Consider the following 18,075-nt stretch of genomic DNA (forward strand, 5'->3'; position numbering starts at 1 on the left):
TTTTCAAAAGGAGAAGTGCTTATTTCTCAACTCATCTGTTCCTGGTAATGAGATGTATTTTGTATGAACACCACTCTTCTCCCTATTTAATTGTACTTAATCAGCAAGAAAACAATAAGCATTTTTAATAAGTGTACTATCTTAAAGGAGCACTATATTTGTTTTTCAGGGACCAAGCCAAACATTATGTCCTTTAATTTTAGATATTTGATTTTGCTATTTATATTTTGATTTATGGGTATTCCATAAAGGAATAGTAATGTTCAGTATCACTATAAATAGCTTCTACTTAGCACTTATCTGAAAAAGATCTGTATCATGTGCTGTCCAGGAAAGGGACATTTTCCCACAAGAAATTACCCATCAATTCCTAAGTGCAGAAATTGACTTCCAGTCTATGCACTACTAATAACTACATATCCATGCAGATGTTATAAGTAATTTAACATAAATTCATTTGAAAATAATTACTTAATATAATCTACTTACAATAATTAGAATGATGTGTTTTCTGGCTAGGTTTCAATTTTCTAGCCCCACAACCTTGAAAAGTATTAGAAAGCTGTTAGGAAATTCTACTGATGGACTTGTTAGAGACACTTTCACCTAGTACATGAGTGATTTCATTGCTGCTAGTCATTCATTGAAGACATATTTGCTGAATGCTTACTGTGTACTGTGTGTACTAGATACTGTGTTAAGTAAGCAAAACAGATCCCTGCCCTCAAGCAGACACTAGAGAGAGAACAACAACAACAAAAATAATAGCAAAGGGATTAGTGTACATACTAGCTGGTGACAAGTGAGATGGAAATATAAAAGTATAGCAGAATAGGACTTTATGTAGGAGGTGGTGGCTGGTTGGCATTTTCAAACAGAGTGATCAAAGCAGGCTTCATTGGGAAGGCAATACTGGAAGGGATATTTATAGAATTGGGAGTTATTTATAGAAGTGTTAGTGAAGAAGAGCTTTGCAGGTAAAGGTAAGAGCCACTGCCAGTCCCTAGGTGGAAACACCCTGGCGGGTTTAAGGAATGGGAGGCCAGTGCATCTGCAGCATCCTGAGGAAGGGAGAAAGCAAGAGGTGATGAAGTTAGAAAGATAGCAGAACCCAGATCACTAGGGCCTTACAGATCAATCATGGGCTTTAGTTTTTACACTGGATGAAAGGGGGCAGCGCAAGATTGTGGGGTTTTCTTAAAGATTTTACTTATTTACTTTTTATTTAAAAGAGATAGAGATCTCCCACTCATTGGTTTGTACCCCAGATGCCCACAACAGCTGGGACTGGGCCAGACGGAGGCCAGGAACAAATAACTCAGTCCAGATCTCCCACACGAGGGGAAGGGAATCAAGTACTTGAGCCATCACCTGCCGCCTCCAAGAATGTGCATGAGTAGGAAGCTGGAATCAGCCTCACAGCCAGGACCCAATCCCAGACACTCTGATATGGAATGCACGGATGCCAAGTGGCCTCTTAACACTAAACCAAACGCCCACCACAGTGTGGGGCTTTAAGCAGAGGGGTGACATTGTCTGACTTAGATTTTGAAAGGTTTTCCCTGGTTGCTATGTAGAAAAAGGATTTTGAGGAGAAAGGACAGGCGCTCAAGATCCAACAGTAGTCTCCAGTGACCTAGGACAGAAATGGTTGCAGCTTGAGCCAGGGTGGGAGCAGTGGAGATGGTGCGACATGGTCAGATCCTGGGCGAATATTTTGAAGGTGTATTTGATAATAGATTTGATAATAGATGATAATGGATGTTAGAGAAAGATAGCAATCAAGAGTGACCCAGGAGCTTTATCCTGGAAGGATGGTGGTAGCCCAACTAAAATAGGAAGGAAGGCTATGAGTAGAGCCAGGTTTAGTAGGAAAGATCTGAAGCTTAATTCTGATCATTTCATATTTGAAATGTCATCCAGATGCTGACACCAAGAAAGCAAGCAGATGTGTTTCTCGAGTTAAAGAGACAGGTCTAGACTTTAGTCATCGTATTGCACTTGCTAAAGTTTTTCAAAATACATAATTTCCAGGTTTTTATTAATGTAATAACTAAAAATACATTACGTGGCTTTCCACTATTCTTGGACCTTATGAAAAACATATAATTATAACAATCCAGAAAGCATAATAAATATCGCAAAAATATAACATTTCAGAAAGCACACTTATAATTTCTAATTACACTTCCCTATTTTTCCTGAATAAAGAGTATGTAATTTTTCAAAAATAGTGTATAATTAGCACTGCATACTGCAGATGTTTAATATATTGATAAGGGAGTTTGTCTGCATTTCCATGAGGGATTTGGAAGTAGGGTTTCTTGGCTTCACCCTCTAGGCTTTTCCCTTAGAGATTTTGTGAGACATCAGCTTTGTCTGGGAAGCTCTTCTTGTAGCCCCATAGGACAGGGATATGCATCACTCAGCGCTACCATAGTTTCCAGTTCATACTCAGTGCTAAAAGTTTTTTTTTTTTTCAGTTGAATTAAATAGCAACAATTGACTATTTCTAGTTTTACTCAAAATCAATTTTACTCAAAATCTCCTAAAACCTATTTATGTACTTTACTTACATTTTTCCTTCAATTTGTCTATAAATTAAATTTAGTGTTTGGTATTTTAATTTCCACTGGAAATTATTTGGCAGTCCCTCAGATCAGACACAGCCTATAATGCTCACAAACAGATAAACCACACAATAGGTATCAAAAATATCAAGTATATTTTTCATTAAAAATTTGGAAGTTGCTATGTCATTACCTGAATGGTAAGTTTTCAATGGAATTGTTAATATGTGACCTACTCCCCAAAGCTATAGCTTTCCTCATGTAACAGGCTGGTTTTTCCCCCTTGGCAATCATTTTTTCTTTTTTTTTATTTTGGTCTAATATATTTTCGGCATAACTTTATCATGATGCTGCTATTTCCACCATGTTTTTACATGTGAATTCTAAAAGCTTTGTGCATCTCTACAGCAAACATTGCTCCCATATGTTAAGCTGAGAAATGAACACTTTACTTCCAGCTCTTTAAGTTTTGAGGATTTTTTCATGTACCTCACTGTACCTGGTCACTACATGTTTCATGTAGTGGATCATTTACGCTTCTACCTTTTGATTTTGTTTTTTTTGTGCTTAACCTGGGAAGCAAAGGAACTTATCTTTATCTTGGGCTCCCTCTACTGTTTGGAATGGTTACTTACCAACAAAGAGCTATTAAAAAGTTGGGTGTTTATTAGTAGTGTTTATTGAGTTGGTTGATTTAGTCAGAAATATTTGGCAGCCACAGGTAATCAAATATACACTGTGGATTTACAGTTTCTCAAACAGATATGTTGGAACTGTCAGTATCAAATTCTTCTATTCACCCTTTCAAGAGAGAAAGCAATCAAGTAAATTTATTAAGTCTTAGAAATCATGTGAAGTTGTAGGTACAGTATTTAGGACTAAAAGTAAAGCTGGTTTTAACATGAGGACCACTGTTCTCTCTACTAATTCCAGTAGATTTAGAAAAGAGAAGGCTCTCTAGCATTAGTGTTAGCTCTAAACAGAGGACATGCCCAATCTTCCACAACTGTCATTAAAGAAAGAACCTATTAGATTTTTCTCTACACATCACTAGAGTTTTAACATAGGTCATAGCCAAGGAACCACAGTTACTGTTTAAAATGGTATAGCAGAAAATCTAAACCAAAAACTCGTTTCTGGAATGCTTGATTCCATGCTCATGAAACCATGGTAGGTAGTAGGGTGGTGTCCAACCTCCAGCAGCAAACCAACGGTGAGTTCTACCTACAGAAGACCTGCTAGTGGTATCTGTTTCCCAGGGGTCTGTCGTTGTCTTTGATTTTTCCTCTTGCCTTTTTGTTAAACACTAGACTGGGAAGCTCGAATTGACAGCCACGGGCGGGTCTTTTACGTGGACCATGTGAACCGCACGACCACCTGGCAGCGTCCGACAGCAGCAGCCACCCCAGATGGGATGCGGAGATCTGGGTCCATCCAGCAGATGGAGCAACTCAACAGGCGGTTGGTGATCCGTATGCAATGAGCTCCTATAAATCACAGTGACAGGAGAGTGACAGCTAAGGAAACTCCTCTTAAACTTTGCTGCTCAGGTTGTAGGAGGCTGCTAAGTAAATAACTATCTTAGGAAACCTGTTCATAGTACATACCTGCATAAGGAGATTTAGAATTTGGTAGCAGGCGATAAGGTTAGCTCAAGTGTCATTTAAAGGTGAGGACTGCGCTGAACTTGTTCATGGTCCAGAATGGAAAATAGGAGTTCTTAACCAGGAGCCTGTGCACCCGCCTCCCCCAGGATATGTACCAAGGATCTTAGCAACTCATGAGGCTTCCAGAAATGCTATGCAAAAATATTCAGAAAGACACCTTTCTTCTGACAGACTAGTCCATGTCCATCATAACAGTCTCAAGTTGATATGGAGTTCAAACAGTGAAGAACATTCAAAGGACAGGTTCCGTAAGAATACTGAAGGCTGCCTGCAGGGAAAAAAAAAAAAGTTTTTTTTTTTTTTTTTTTTTTTTGACAGGCAGAGTGGACAGTGAGAGAGAGAGAGACAGAGAGAAAGGTCTTCCTTTTCCGTTGGTTCACCCCCCAATGGCCGCTGTGGCAGGCGCACTGCGGCCAGCGCACCGAGCTAATCCGAAGCCCGGAGCCAGGTGCTTCTCCTGGTCTCCCATGCGGGTGCAGGGCCCAAGGAGTTGGGCCATCCTCCACTGCACTCCTGGGCCACAGCAGAGAGCTGGACAGGAAGAGGAGCAACCGTTACAGGACTGATGCCGCAACCAGGACTGGAACCCGGGGTGCCAGCGCCGCAGGCGGAGGATTAGCCTAGTGAGCCGTGGCGCCTGCCAAAAAAAGTTTCTTAAATCACTGTGTACATTTCTGCCCTGATCGTCATAATTGTTACATATCCATTCATAGTAGTACTTTAGATTATTTTTATTTATTCATTTTATGTATTTGAAAGAGAGAGAGGAAGAAAGAAAGAGAGATTTCCAATTTGCTGGTTCATTCCCCCAAATGCCCACAACAGCCTGTGCTGGACCTGGCCAGAGCTAGGAGCCAGGAACTCAATCCAATTTTCCCACGCGGGTGGCAGGAACCCAACTACTTTGAACCATCACCTGCTGCTTCCCAAGATACACATTAGCAAGAAGCTAATGGAGAACAGACAGGGCTCAAACGCAGGCTCTCTGATAGGAGCTGTGGGTATCTCAGGCAGTGACTTAACCCACGGCACTGAAGACCCACCCCAATAGTAAATATTAATCTTAGAAAAAGAAATATTCGAGAACTTTTTTTTGGAGAAGTGTTTTGTTTAAAAACTAGACCCTCACTATTTACCATGTAAGAGATGGTGCATGAAACCCTAAACAATAAAATCCATCCTTTAAGCAAGTATAGCACATCGTCCCAGGGATCTTTTTCTTGTAAGACCAGAATGGTGGTTTCCAGATACTTTCAGTCTTCAGGAATGCAAGCTGCAGCCTTCAGTTGTAATTGCAGCCACATGTCCTCTTGTTTACATGTCAAAAATGAAGGTGAAGGAAAGGGTGAGAGGAACTAAAACGAACAAAAAGCAGGGACAATAGATCACACTGATTGATAGTCAGATGTCACTGAAATGTAGCTGTATCAGCCAGAAAGAAAAGAGTTGGAAATTTTAATCTTATGAAAAACAGAGAAAAGAAAGTGGAACTACATTTTATTGGTGTGCACAGAGAAATATGCGTTTGGTGAAGATCACCAGAACATTTTTTATTGTTGAACATTTGGAAAACATTTTCTTGCATTTTCCCCCATCAGCCACTTAGAGTTTAAGTCATTTGTAAGAACCATAAAGGATTTTCTTTTTTAAAAATATTTATCTTATTTATTTCAAAAGCAGAGTTACAAAGAGAGAGAGGGGGGGAGAGAGAGAAAGGTCTTCCATCTGCTGGTTCACTCCCCAGATGGCCACAATGTCCAGGGCTGGACCAGGCTGAAGTCAGGAGACAGGAACTTAATTCAGGTCTCCCACATGGGTGCAGGGGCCCAGGTACTTGGGCCATCCTCTGCTGCTTTCCCAGGCAGTGGGGAAAGTGGAGCAGCTGGGACTTGAACCAGCTCCCATATGAGATGCCAGCATTGTAGGTGGAAGCTTAACCTGTTAAACTACAATGCCAGCCTCCATAAAGGTATTTCATATGCAGCATATTTTGCTACCAAAAAGAACTTGCAAAGTTCCAGCTCTATTAGGACCGCACCAAAATCTGTAGGAGAACCCTCTCATGGTGATGGCAACAAATCTTCTACTACTAAAAATGTAGAGAACCCAGCAAGCTCATTTCACAGAGACCCTATTGCAGTTCGTTGGGCAGAAGTTAGGCTCTAGGTTTGTCTTGCCAGCACAGATGGGATGAAATTGTTTAGCAGGTTGAGAAATAGTATCATCAAGCTAAGTCAACAGGAGGTGCTTGTTGAATACTAAGCAAAACAGGACAGAAAATCTGGAATAGAAGAAAGCACATTGCCCTACATCATAAAAATCTGTGCAAATCCATGGCGTCCAGATTGTGTCACATAAATATTAGGTCAAATCCATTGCAAAGAAGGCCTCCAAAGAACTTTTGCAGCCTTCCATGTGTGAGTTCCTTTGACCTCCAGTGGAACTGAACATGCTGGGTGAGATACCTGGACTTCGCTGAATACAAAGTTGTGTTTGCAGCATCCATCTGGGTAGACAGAAAAGGAATTTTGTGACTTGAGGAAGTGTTTATTTCTTGTGGGAAAAAAAAAACCTACTTAGGAAATACTAGATAACCTCAGATAAGTGTGTAGGCTTTTCAACAATTCTATTAACCCATGGCTTTTGCACATTTAAAATGTACTATAGTTGGGCATCACAGCAGCTACAGAACATATCCTGGGAGTCTTTCATCTGTCTACCATGTGATAACACATACAGGTCATTGTTTGTTTGTTTGTTTGTGATACCTTGCAGTTACCAGGAGAAATTTACAATGATCACTGTCTTCCAGAAAAATGGAAATATTTTCCACTATTGCCAGAAGGAGTCTTCCTGACTCCTCGCTGGATGGTTGTGAAGTTCAGATGTGTTTGTGCAAGATGCATGCTGGGAAGAGCAGGGAGCACACTAGCAACTTGAAAGCTGTGTAGTCAGCTACAGGGACCCTGTTCAAACTCCACCACGCCCCAAATATGGCGCACTCTTCCAGGCCTTCACGGCTCCATTGTGCGCAAGTCCCTTCCTGTCTGTCTCCCAGCTGGAACATGGCTCCTTATCCTGTAGCTTAACTTGAGCGTCTTCTTCCCTCTGACACCTTCCCAGAATCCTTCCCGTGAACCAGACCTCAGCCTCTGGAGCCTCATGAATGCATCCTCTGTGAGAGTCTTACCTTCCTGCCTTTTTCCTTCTGGTACCCCCACGCTTCCCAGCATCTAGTGTGTGGCAGAAGTTCAATAGGAATCAGTTCAAGTTTGTTACAAGTTCATTCCTATGCTTTCAGAATATCCAGAATTAATTAACTCTACTTTCACAGGTATTGGCCAACCGAAAATATAAATATGTATCTTATTTTAAATAATCAACCAAAGTTTTGTTTTTTACTTATTTATATAAAATTATTCGAATATTAAGGGAAATAAATATTTTAAATAGAAAAAAATGACATACAGTTCTACTACCCAAACAATTTACCTTTCTAAAAGAAATGTATTGATCCTAAATTTCCACAGGTATGCACAATTCTCACATAGTTATAATGATAATATATCAGGAGGCTTCATAAAAAAGTTGGCAGAAAATGGAATTAAACAATCAGTTTATTTTGGTGCAAAAAAATCCATGCATATGAAGGATCTTCCAAAAGTTTATGAAGCTGCATATTAAGGAAAAATTGGGTGTGAATTTCTAAACTTTTTGCATCAAAATAAGCATGTGTTTTAATTCCATTTTCTATGAACTTTTTGAAGTGACCTTATGTAGTTTTACAGTGATTTTTTTTTACTTGCTACACTATGAGCATTTTCATACTGCAGCATAATCCTCTGTATAGTATTCCATTGAATGGCAGTAATTAAGTTAACTGGATTTAGCCTGTTGATGAATGTTTTTCTTATTGCTTTTATCACTGTATTTGAGAAGACTGCTGAGGGACTGTTAAATATTAAGATTATCTTTATAATAGTGCTTCCTTAGGGTTCTCTTTCCAAAAGAGCAGGTCAAAGGAAATAAATGTGATTTGGGTGTTTTGTATCAATGCCTGTTTTCTAGAGTGGTTCTACAGGCTCACTCTGCCAACAGTAGCTTTGCTTCCATTTTATCTTTTGTTTCTTTGTGCTGATTTAGCAGGTGCTTCTGCCATTTGCCACTGCTCACATTCTACTTCTTGGAGGAAGAGTCAAAATTTTGCATAAATTTTCTTTAATAACTGTAGCTCCACTCATATGATTGTCTGTTCTTGAGTTCTATTGTTGTTCTACTTGGTTCGTTAGTTTGCATGTGTCCAGTTACAAATTTCTGTGAACCCTTTATGTGCTGTAAATGTCTAACTTTTTGCTGCCAAAAAAAAAAAAAGTGGAGGGAGCATTGATGGATAACTCTTGAAACAGAAGAGAACCAGCTCTCTGACTTTCTCTCTCCTTAAAGCAGAATGAGCCTCTGAGGCTGCAGGGGACGGCCCTCACTCAGAGATCCTTTCACAAACCACTGTGTGCCCAGCTTCCCCAAGCGGCCCCTGCAACTCAGCAAAGGTCAGGGATGAGCTCTAGTCCCTGATATTTGAGGGTGTTGACCCAGGGAAGCATGAGATAACCAGCGTCCAACTGAGGACATATGAAGCAGGTTGCGACACTGCTGACGTTGTCATCTGTATATAAGATCCTGTGTACGCAAGAGAATTCTTTGCTGTGACCACTGCACTTCAGAAAGGAAAAGAGAGGCCACAACTTGACATTTGTCCAACGCTTGTCCAAATATAGTGACATACAACAGGGACAAGTGTTAACATTATTTCTCATGGCTCTAGTGGCCCCACTAGGCAGTGTTTGCTCAGGACTGCTCATGGTTGCAGTTGGAGGTAGCTGGGGCTGGAGATAGGTCTCCTAAGGTTGAGCCGGCTTTGGCTGGGAATATCACCTGCCCAGGGACTTTCTAGGTGGATATGGCCTAGGGTTCCAATCCAACTGCCACCTATACTGTCACAGCCAAGGTCGGCCCAAGATCTTCGCAGGCCCAAGAAGAGGGAACTTTGAGTCCGCCTCTTAAAAGGAGAGTAGTAAGATTCTGGAAGAGCGTGCACGACAAAAGGTGCTGTGAGGTTATTTGGGGAAAGTGCCGTCTGCCCCAGAGCACTGAAGAATCATCCCACTGGTGGGTTCTGGAGTTTCCAGCAGGCCCTGATTACCACTGGCCAGGATGACCACCCAGGCAGCTTCTAACCGACCCACTCTGCCTCCTGCATGCCGCACTACCTGAGTACCAGCAGAGAAACCATCCCAGAGGGCCACATGCTGCACAGCCTCCCTCCCTCGGGCATGAAATAAACAAATACCGCTCTCTAACACTCCCTTTCCTCTCTGCTCCTTTCCCCGCCCCTTCCACATTTTGTTGTAAAAGACCTTCTGTGGAAATGCCTACAGCAGCTGCTACAGGGAAAGGAAGCTCCTGCATTAAATAAAACATAGGGAGGAGCCCTTAGACCAGTGCTGCTCAACCCTAGATGTGAAAAATGCTGCCTAAAGAGCTCGTTAGAAAAGAAGACGAAGGGATTGCTTTATTTTTTTGTGATTTTGGCAATCACCCTGGCAGGTGTCTTGCAGTGGGTGTGGAGAACGCACAGGGAACACCTTCCTCTGTAGGGGTAAGGAAAGAGTGGGCGCTGGTCTTCAGAACCTCATCTGTGCAGCGCAGAGTCTCCGCCCTCACCTGACCATAGGCCACATGTGGAGGCCTGGTTATTCCTGGCTTTGGATTCTGGTCCTCCTACTCCGGCACGTCAACCCTCTCCCCAGCCCTCCCTCGCAAACCAGAGCACAAGACCCCATAAGGCACACTCCCCTGGATGTTGTGACTTGTGTGACCTTAGGAACCTCTGTAACAACATGTGCACACCCACGCCCACACCTCCCCTCCCTCTCTCCCCGCTGCCCATCCTCTGAGCTCCTTTTCAGTGCTGGCATCTCCACCTGCCTGCTCCAAGCAGAAACTGAATTCCAGATTGTGTCCTCCCTCTTCCTCAGTCCTGACAGAGTCAGATCCCCAATCCTGTTGAGTCTACTCGTAGACTTACTACCAGTTCTGACACTAAGTTTCTATTGAAATGTCCGCTCATCTGGTTCCCCTCCTGTCTTGACAAAAAGGGAAACTGAATCCTGGTCATGTGGCCTGGTAGGCTGAGATCTTAGGCCAAAGGGAAGCTTTATTAGGAAGGGCACACGGGGCTACTCAGAAGAAGGAGAGCAGAGCCAGAGAAACTGGACAGCCGGACCCTTGCCTCCAGGGGAACATGAAATAGAGCAGCTGTCGAGGGCAAGGAGACTTCGGCATATTTTAATTTATTTGAAAGGCAGAGCAACAGAGATGGAGACAAAGAGTGATTGTCGATCAGCGGTTCACTCTCCAAACAAAACAGCCAGGTCCGGGCCAGGTTGAAGGCAGGAACTAGGAACTCTATCCGGGTCTCCCACACGGGTGGGAGCCATCAGCTGCTAACTCTCCTGGGGTACACGTTAGCAGGAAGTTGGATCAGAAGTGCAGAGACAACGACATCCCAGGCACTCTGATATGGGATGCAGGCGTCCCATGTGGTGCCTTGACACTCACCTGCCAGAGTGATCATCCTAAGTGCACATGGGCCTGTCCCTCTTTTTCAGCAGCTGTCCATGACCCAGAGCAGCAGTTCTCAAAGTTGATTCCTGGGCCAGCAGCATCATGTCCCTTGGGATCTATTCAAAAATGCAAATACTCAGGCCCTGCCCCAGATCTACTGAGTTAGAGTGTGGGCTGGGTCTTTTAACAGGTCCTATAGGTGAATCTGATGCTAGTCTGGTTGTTATTATAAAGCTTGCAGCCCAAGTCATAGCATCCAAAATACTACTGGGGCTATTGCAAAGCGTCCTGCCTCCTTCTCCATGAGTCTTCTCCTGGTGGTTAGTTGTAACATTTTCATTTACTTCCTGCAACCATTGCTTATCAAGACTTAGCCTGGTTTTCTGTAATGTAGAGCACAGGCTGTTTTGCATGATTGGTTATTATTTGTGTTGATTTTTTTTAAAGTCACCATGCTTGAAACTCATCATATTTTATCAAACAAAATGAAGTCAAATCTAGAGATTCTTGTCTTGCTGAGTGTTTTTGTCAACTTGTGGGAATTTTAAGCATTTCTTTGGCATCCAAGACAACATTTTACAGATTTCTCCAGTTATCTGATTCAGAGCATCAGTCCCCCAATAAGCAATCCATAATTAACTCCTGCCTTTCTGTTTTCTAATGCGAAGGTATCAAAATATTCAGCGAACCATTGCAACAGAGAGGCCCGAAGAAGATTCTGGCAGCCAAACCTGTGAGCAAGGCCCCGCAGGAGGAGGTGGAGGGAGTGACTCAGAGGCCGAATCTTCCCAGTCCAGCTTAGGTATCAGAGGAGGGGCACCCAGGTCCTGGGGTGGCATCCAGTGGCTGTGTGACCGAATGTCCAGGCCCCTCCTGCTACTTGTGGGATAGCAATGCACCGTGGTGTAAAGACAACAAAGGAACAGCAAAGGACCAGGGCAGAGGAGAAGGAGACATGGTGCCCACAACATAAAGCAAATAAGAGCTGAGATTCCCACCAGGCAATTTAGAGGGAAAAGTGGGTTCACGGTGAGGGGAAAGCCACCACCACTGCTTGGGCATCTAAAGATCGGAAAGCAGACAAATTCTGGGGATGAGACTGATTTTGCTGCAGTGTTTGTTCATCAAGACACCTTTTTCTGTGGCTTAATCATTTGTTGATGTCCTAAGGATTTTCCACTTATAAACAAAACATGCGATGCAAATCTCGTCTATCCCAAATAAGCCATGTGACAACACTGGGTTTGCATTTAGGAAAAATTCAGTTCTCCCTGGGGAGAAACCTGGAGCAAAGGATCCTGAGGCCTATGGCTGTGCACGCCATCCAACAGCAACTTCACCTCCTCAATAGAGGTGCCCTGCTTTGGTTTATTCTTGAATCTGCCTGGGTACAACTCAGACAAGGAAACGTCTAAAGGCCTGAGACTGGTGTCCACGTTTCATACCCGTAATGGTTTAAGAGTACCATTGTAACACCCTAGTAGCAAATTTTCCTTTTAAATTCAATTAACCTATAGCAGGTGATTTGCTGAAAGATGGCAGCCCAGTGGATGGGCTAGGCCAGCACACTCTGTAATTCTAGTCCCCAGAGGTCTCGGCTCTCTGTGGCAACACAGAAAGTTAACAATTTCCTGTGACTTCTTTTCAAATCCATGCAAAAGTTCTAACAAAAATTGTAATTGCCACTCTTTACCAGATATACTAACTAAGCTAACTAGTTGACATTTTTCTGTCATTGGTTTCTTTGATTGGAAACATGAGGGAAAGGAAGAGAAAATGTTTCTGGGTTTGGAATGGTTTCAGTTGGCGTTTAAGTGTAACAAACCATCCCCAAGATTAATGACTTATACTCCAAGCCAGCCACTCATTGGTCCTCCAGGATGCGGCTGGGCTCACACACGTGTCTTTTCCCAGCTGTTGTATGGGCTATGGGCTAGCTGCTGGGACATGGCCTGAGCCCAGGCGGCTTGCCCCTGCTCCCCGTGGCTTCTTGTCATGCGGCAGGCTAGCCCATGCTTAGCCTCGGGGTGCTGGCAGGGATACAGGAGAGACAGTGTAGATACACAGGACTGACGTGTTGCCCTTTCTGCTCTACCCTATTGGTTGCAACAAGGCACAAGGCCAGCCCTGATTCCATGAGGGAGGACTGCACAGTCCCATTGCAAATGGGTATGGAGACAGGAAGGGGAAAAACTATGGTCTTCTGCAAACCATCTGTCACAGCTGTGATTAGCTACTTGTCAGGGAAACAAGTCATTGGGACAAACGAGAGGAGATGTTAGATGTCTCAGACCTGAAGTTATATGGGAACACTGCAAGGAAATAGTGGTTCTCAATAAAGTGCTGTGACACCTGGTCACATCGCTGCTAGAAGCAACAGGCTGCTGTGTGGGTGAAGGCCTGTGTGCTGTTGCCATCGGAGGAGAGAAGTACTGTGTTTGCAATGACTTTTCCCCATGTGCTCTGTGGCTCTGCTTTGCTCTTTCCAGATCTCAGGAGAGAAGGTTCGCTTTCTCCAGTGAACTCACAAAAGATCACCTTGCTGCTCCAGTCCCCAGCGGTCAAGTTCATCACCAACCCCGAGTTCTTCACTGTGCTGCACGCCAACTATGTGAGTGCTACGGGGTCCCTGACCTGGCTCCATCAAAGCCCAAAACTATCATTTGATAGAGCAAAGAGGGCAGAGTTTTACCCCAGGCAAGACATCAAAGAAGACAGCCCAGTACTTCCATCTGTGAATCTCCCCAAAAGCAAAAAGGCTGCATTTGGAAAGGCCTCTCTGGGTTTTCCTTAGCTTCATGGAAACCAACAAGCATTTCGATTATTGTTGCAGTTTTAGAAGAACAAGATTGTGAAGCTACCAAATTCTCTTCAGCCTAAGTCATTTTATAAAATAATTTTCACTAAAAAAATCTTAAAGTAGGTTGCTTGTAGATAAATCATTGCATTTCTTTCTGATAATCTTTCCAATATGGTAAGCTAAATTTGATGTGACTTTACGTAAGTGCTGTTTTCATCACTGTTTTTTTGTTTGGTGTTTTCTAGAAAGCAGTGGCATGGTATTGCTATATTCAGTTCTTTTTTTTCAAAGATTTATTTATTTATTTGAAAATCAGAGTTTTACACACACACACACACAGAGAGAGAGAGAGAGAGAGAGAGAGGTCTTCCATCTGCTGGTTCACTCCCCAGCTGGCCGTAATAGCCGGAGCTGTGCAGATCTGAAGCCAGCAGCCAGGATCTTCTTCGCAGGTGCAGGGGCCCAAGTACTTGGGCTATCCTCCACCACTTTCCCAGGCCATAGCAGAGAGCTAGATCAGAAATGGAGCAGCCGGGTCTCAAACCGGCACCCATATGGGATGCCAGCACTGCAGGCCACAGCTTAACCCACTACGCCACAGTGCCGGCCCCTATATTCATCAATTCTTTCTGTCCACAAACATTCTCTGTGGTTTGGGCACAGATCTAGGTGCTAGAGTCACAAAGACAGATCAGGTGATGTCTGCACAGTAAGCACTCCTGGTCTTATGGAGTGAGTGAAAAGGTCACAGGGCCAAGTGCTCTGGGAGCGGCAGAAGCCGCAGGCCACCAGGCCAAGGGACAGAGATGTGATATCAAGATTGTAGCTATGGCCGGCGCCGTGGCTCAACAGGCTAATCCTCCGCCTTGCGGCGCCGGCACACCGGGTTCTAGTCCCGGTCGGGGCACCGATCCTGTCCCGGTTGCCCCTCTTCCAGGCCAGCTCTCTGCTGTGGCCAGGGAGTGCAGTGGAGGATGGCCCAAGTGTTTGGGCTCTGCACCCCATGGGAGACCAGGAGAAGCACCTGGCTCCTGCCATCGGAACAGCGCGGTGCACCGGCCGCAGCGCGCTACCGCGGCGGCCATTAGAGGGTGAACCAACGGCAAAGGAAGACCTTTCTCTCTGTCTCTCTCTCTCTCTCTCACTGTCCACTCTACCTGTCAAAAAAAAAAAAAAAAAAAGATTGTAGCTATGACACAGTCAGGTGTAGAGGACAGCAGAAGGGGAAGGGCGCTGGGGAATCAGCGGCTGAACACCCATGGAAGTCATGGGAGGGAGCACGGCTGCTTCCGGATGCAACAGAATGCGCCATGGACTGCTGCAGGACCACATGGTTCCGTGGAGTGTCTTCTCTGACAGAGTGCCAGGGAGAGGCTGGAAGGGCCAGGACCAGAGGCTGATTCAACACTCATGTGAAAGATGAGCCAGGCCGGATAAGAAGGGGTCAGGGAGCATGGCAAGGCAGGGCTCAATTCGAAGCTGTTTCTCAGGGAGTCAGCAGTGCTGGGTCCTCCGTGACATGGGAGGGGGACGATGAGGCCTGGAGAAAGACTGAGTCATTTCTGCTCTGGGCACCTGAGTTAGGTGCTGATTCCCGTGAGCAGGTGCAGAAGTTTGAGTCAGGGAGGGGGTTGTGGCTGGGGGAGGAGGAAGAGCTCTGTTTGTAGCAAAAGTCTGCAGCAGGGAAGCCAAAGCAGGAACAAGTAGAGCAGATGTTGATGTCTTCGGGTCTCAGCGCTGAGCACAGGCGGGAGCCATGAGGACAACCTTCGTGGCTGCACACAGTCTCTCTTTCCACACACAGACACACACCGCAGGCCTGTGGACATGAAAGTGTCACTTCTGAAACCTTCTTCTCGTCCCCCATCTTGTCCAGACACGTAAACCCAAGTTTTTACATAGAACTTGAAGGCTTGATAGACCTCTGAAGTCTAGCCCGAAATCCTCAAGGATCCTCTATGTGAGATGGTGAGGGTACCAGCACCCCACCTCTGCAGTGGGGGGAGAAGGAGCCAACCATGGAGGAGCAGAGGGGCAATGCTCAGGAAGGTCGAGGGAGGCTGAAGAGAGTCCGGTGCAGCTGAGACAGGGAGGAGAGCACTGAGCTACGGGAGCTGGCAGCTGTTTCCAAGGCTGCCAAGCAGTCAGGCAGGATGAGGGTGGCTGATAGATCTATGTGTGTTGACCATGTATGCTCGCTTCTTGAGCAAGATCTCTGCTTCTGAGGCCTCTGTCTCATGTTCATAATAACTTGCTGTGTAGCAACCACATTTGAGTCTTGTTGAACTGCTCAAAGTGCATGTGGCCTGAGATTCTTCTAACATCCCACTTTCTACCCCAATCCTCTGCACCTGTCTCAGAGTGCCTACCGAGTCTTCACCAGTAGCACCTGCTTAAAGCATATGATTCTCAAAGTCCGCCGAGACGCCCGCAATTTTGAACGCTACCAGCACAACCGGGACTTGGTGAATTTCATCAACATGTTTGCTGACACTCGGCTGGAGCTGCCCCGGGGCTGGGAGATCAAAACAGACCAGCAGGGAAAGGTGAGTCTGGCCAATGTGCGGGGCTGTGATGAAATTCTCTGGTGCTCCGAGGAGAAGACGGGTGAGAAAGTGAGGAGGAGCATTGCAGGGAGGACGGTCTGTGGGGCTCGGAGATGGGCTGTTGGCCTCCGGGATGGAGGGAGGCCATGACAACCACATCAGAGTCTCTCGGCCTCAGCATTCTATTGGGGATTTGGGGCAGGGGGCATGTCTGGTGCATTGTACGTTGCTGAGCAGTATCCCTGGCCTCTGCCCCTAGATAATGATGGCACCCCCAACCCACCTGGTTGGGACAATGCTAAATGTCCCCTGGGAGGCAAAATCACAACCCGTTGAAGTCAATCTCTTTTTAAAACTGGGTTTGAAACATGAAACCGGATTTGCCTCCTCCTTAGGTGCTAGTTTTGAAGCAATAAATTGTTGGTTAATGGAAGTGACATTATTAGTCTGTTTGTTTAGATTTCCCTAATAGCCCTTCAGTTCTCCTTAAAACAGCCTATCAGGGATGGGGTGTGCTGGGCCCTTGTCATTTTCCTGGCCTGCATGTGGCTCTGTGTGTCCTTAACCCAGTCAGCCCTTTGCTGCCATGCTTTGGAAGCCTAGCTGTTTGCTAATGTGAGCGTATATTCTGTTAATCATCAGTCGTCTCATTGTATTTGTAGGAAAGGCCAAGTAATTCTAAGGAATTGTTGTTGTGTAGTTTTCTATAAACTTCACTAGAGAGAATCCCTCCCCATTTTATGGTCATGAAAACCAGCAGCCCTCTCTGTGGCTGGGGATCTGCAAAGCTAATGGGGCCAATGAGACACCATTGTTCCCAGGAGCAATGGCTCCCTCTCCCATAAGCCCCTTAGTGTTCCTGAGAGCCTGGACTCTTCTGAATGTGTGAGGAAAAAAATGTGTTCACGAACACAAGTCCTCTAGTGAAATGAATTCTAGGACCAGCCGTCTGTAGTCGGGGATGAATTTCAGGGAGAGTGAAACACCTGCTTTGTGTAGCAGAAAGCTACCCTGGCCAGAATGTGGCCTCCCCTGGGGAGGCAGTGCTGTGTGTCATGAGGACTTGCTGACAGGAATTGGGGTGGGAAATAAACCTGACCCAGAACAGAAGGTTTGAAGGAGCATCTCATCAGAACTGGGAGGTACCTACCTGGTCTCAGAAATCTTCAGTAGCCACGTTTATGTTGATTGCTTTACTGAGATACAAGAAGACACCACTAGGAATTAATGATGAGAATGGCAGTGTTTATTATGCAGATAGCACAGACTCGGTGAACAACTTGCTTAGCCTTGGGTTGCTATGACTGGTGCTCTTGCACCAGGATGCAGACAACGGGGAGCCCAGTGGCAGGGCAAGGCTCCAAATGTGATCATTTCTGGCTGTCCATAGCACAAACACTAGGGGATACTACACTCACACCTGCTGGTCATCACACTAAGGTGGAAACACAACAGCTGACACCCAAGGTCATCTTCCATTTTGGAATTGTATGTTAGAGAATTTCTGTCAAGAAATCCATGCCTCCTCCCTCCCCCCCCCCCCCCCCCCCCCCCCCCCGCCACATTCTGCTTAGTGATAGGGATTACCTACAAAAAAGAAAATATATAAATAGAATTTTGGAATGAGAAGACTTAAATTTTACTTACAATACAAACTAGACATGTGAACATACACACAAACACACTCACAGTCTTACCTGTTTTTTAAATTGAACACACACTTACAAGCTCAGAGTTCGCAGGCAGAACCTCTGAGAGGCATACCATGTCCTGAACTGCTGGAGAAAGCAAACTTCAATTGAAATGGTATTATCACAATCCATAGTCAGAGAAGAACCATGGAGGATAGTAGGCAAAAATGTGATGGG

General features: G+C 44.9%; 1 protein-coding gene across 1 annotated transcript in view; it reads left to right on the plus strand.

The window, feature by feature from the left end:
- Positions 1-18,075, plus strand: part of HECW1 (HECT, C2 and WW domain containing E3 ubiquitin protein ligase 1) — a 221,318-nt gene that overhangs the window by 115,886 nt on the left and 87,357 nt on the right. The window contains exons 10-13 of the mRNA XM_062178407.1: positions 3,881-4,031; positions 11,530-11,663; positions 13,351-13,472; positions 16,022-16,207. Coding sequence (XP_062034391.1) covers positions 3,881-4,031; positions 11,530-11,663; positions 13,351-13,472; positions 16,022-16,207 — 593 coding nt within the window. The remainder of the gene's footprint in view (positions 1-3,880; positions 4,032-11,529; positions 11,664-13,350; positions 13,473-16,021; positions 16,208-18,075) is intronic.

Source organism: Lepus europaeus, chromosome 20, assembly GCF_033115175.1.
Source record: "Lepus europaeus isolate LE1 chromosome 20, mLepTim1.pri, whole genome shotgun sequence".
NCBI classification, from domain to species: domain Eukaryota; kingdom Metazoa; phylum Chordata; class Mammalia; order Lagomorpha; family Leporidae; genus Lepus; species Lepus europaeus.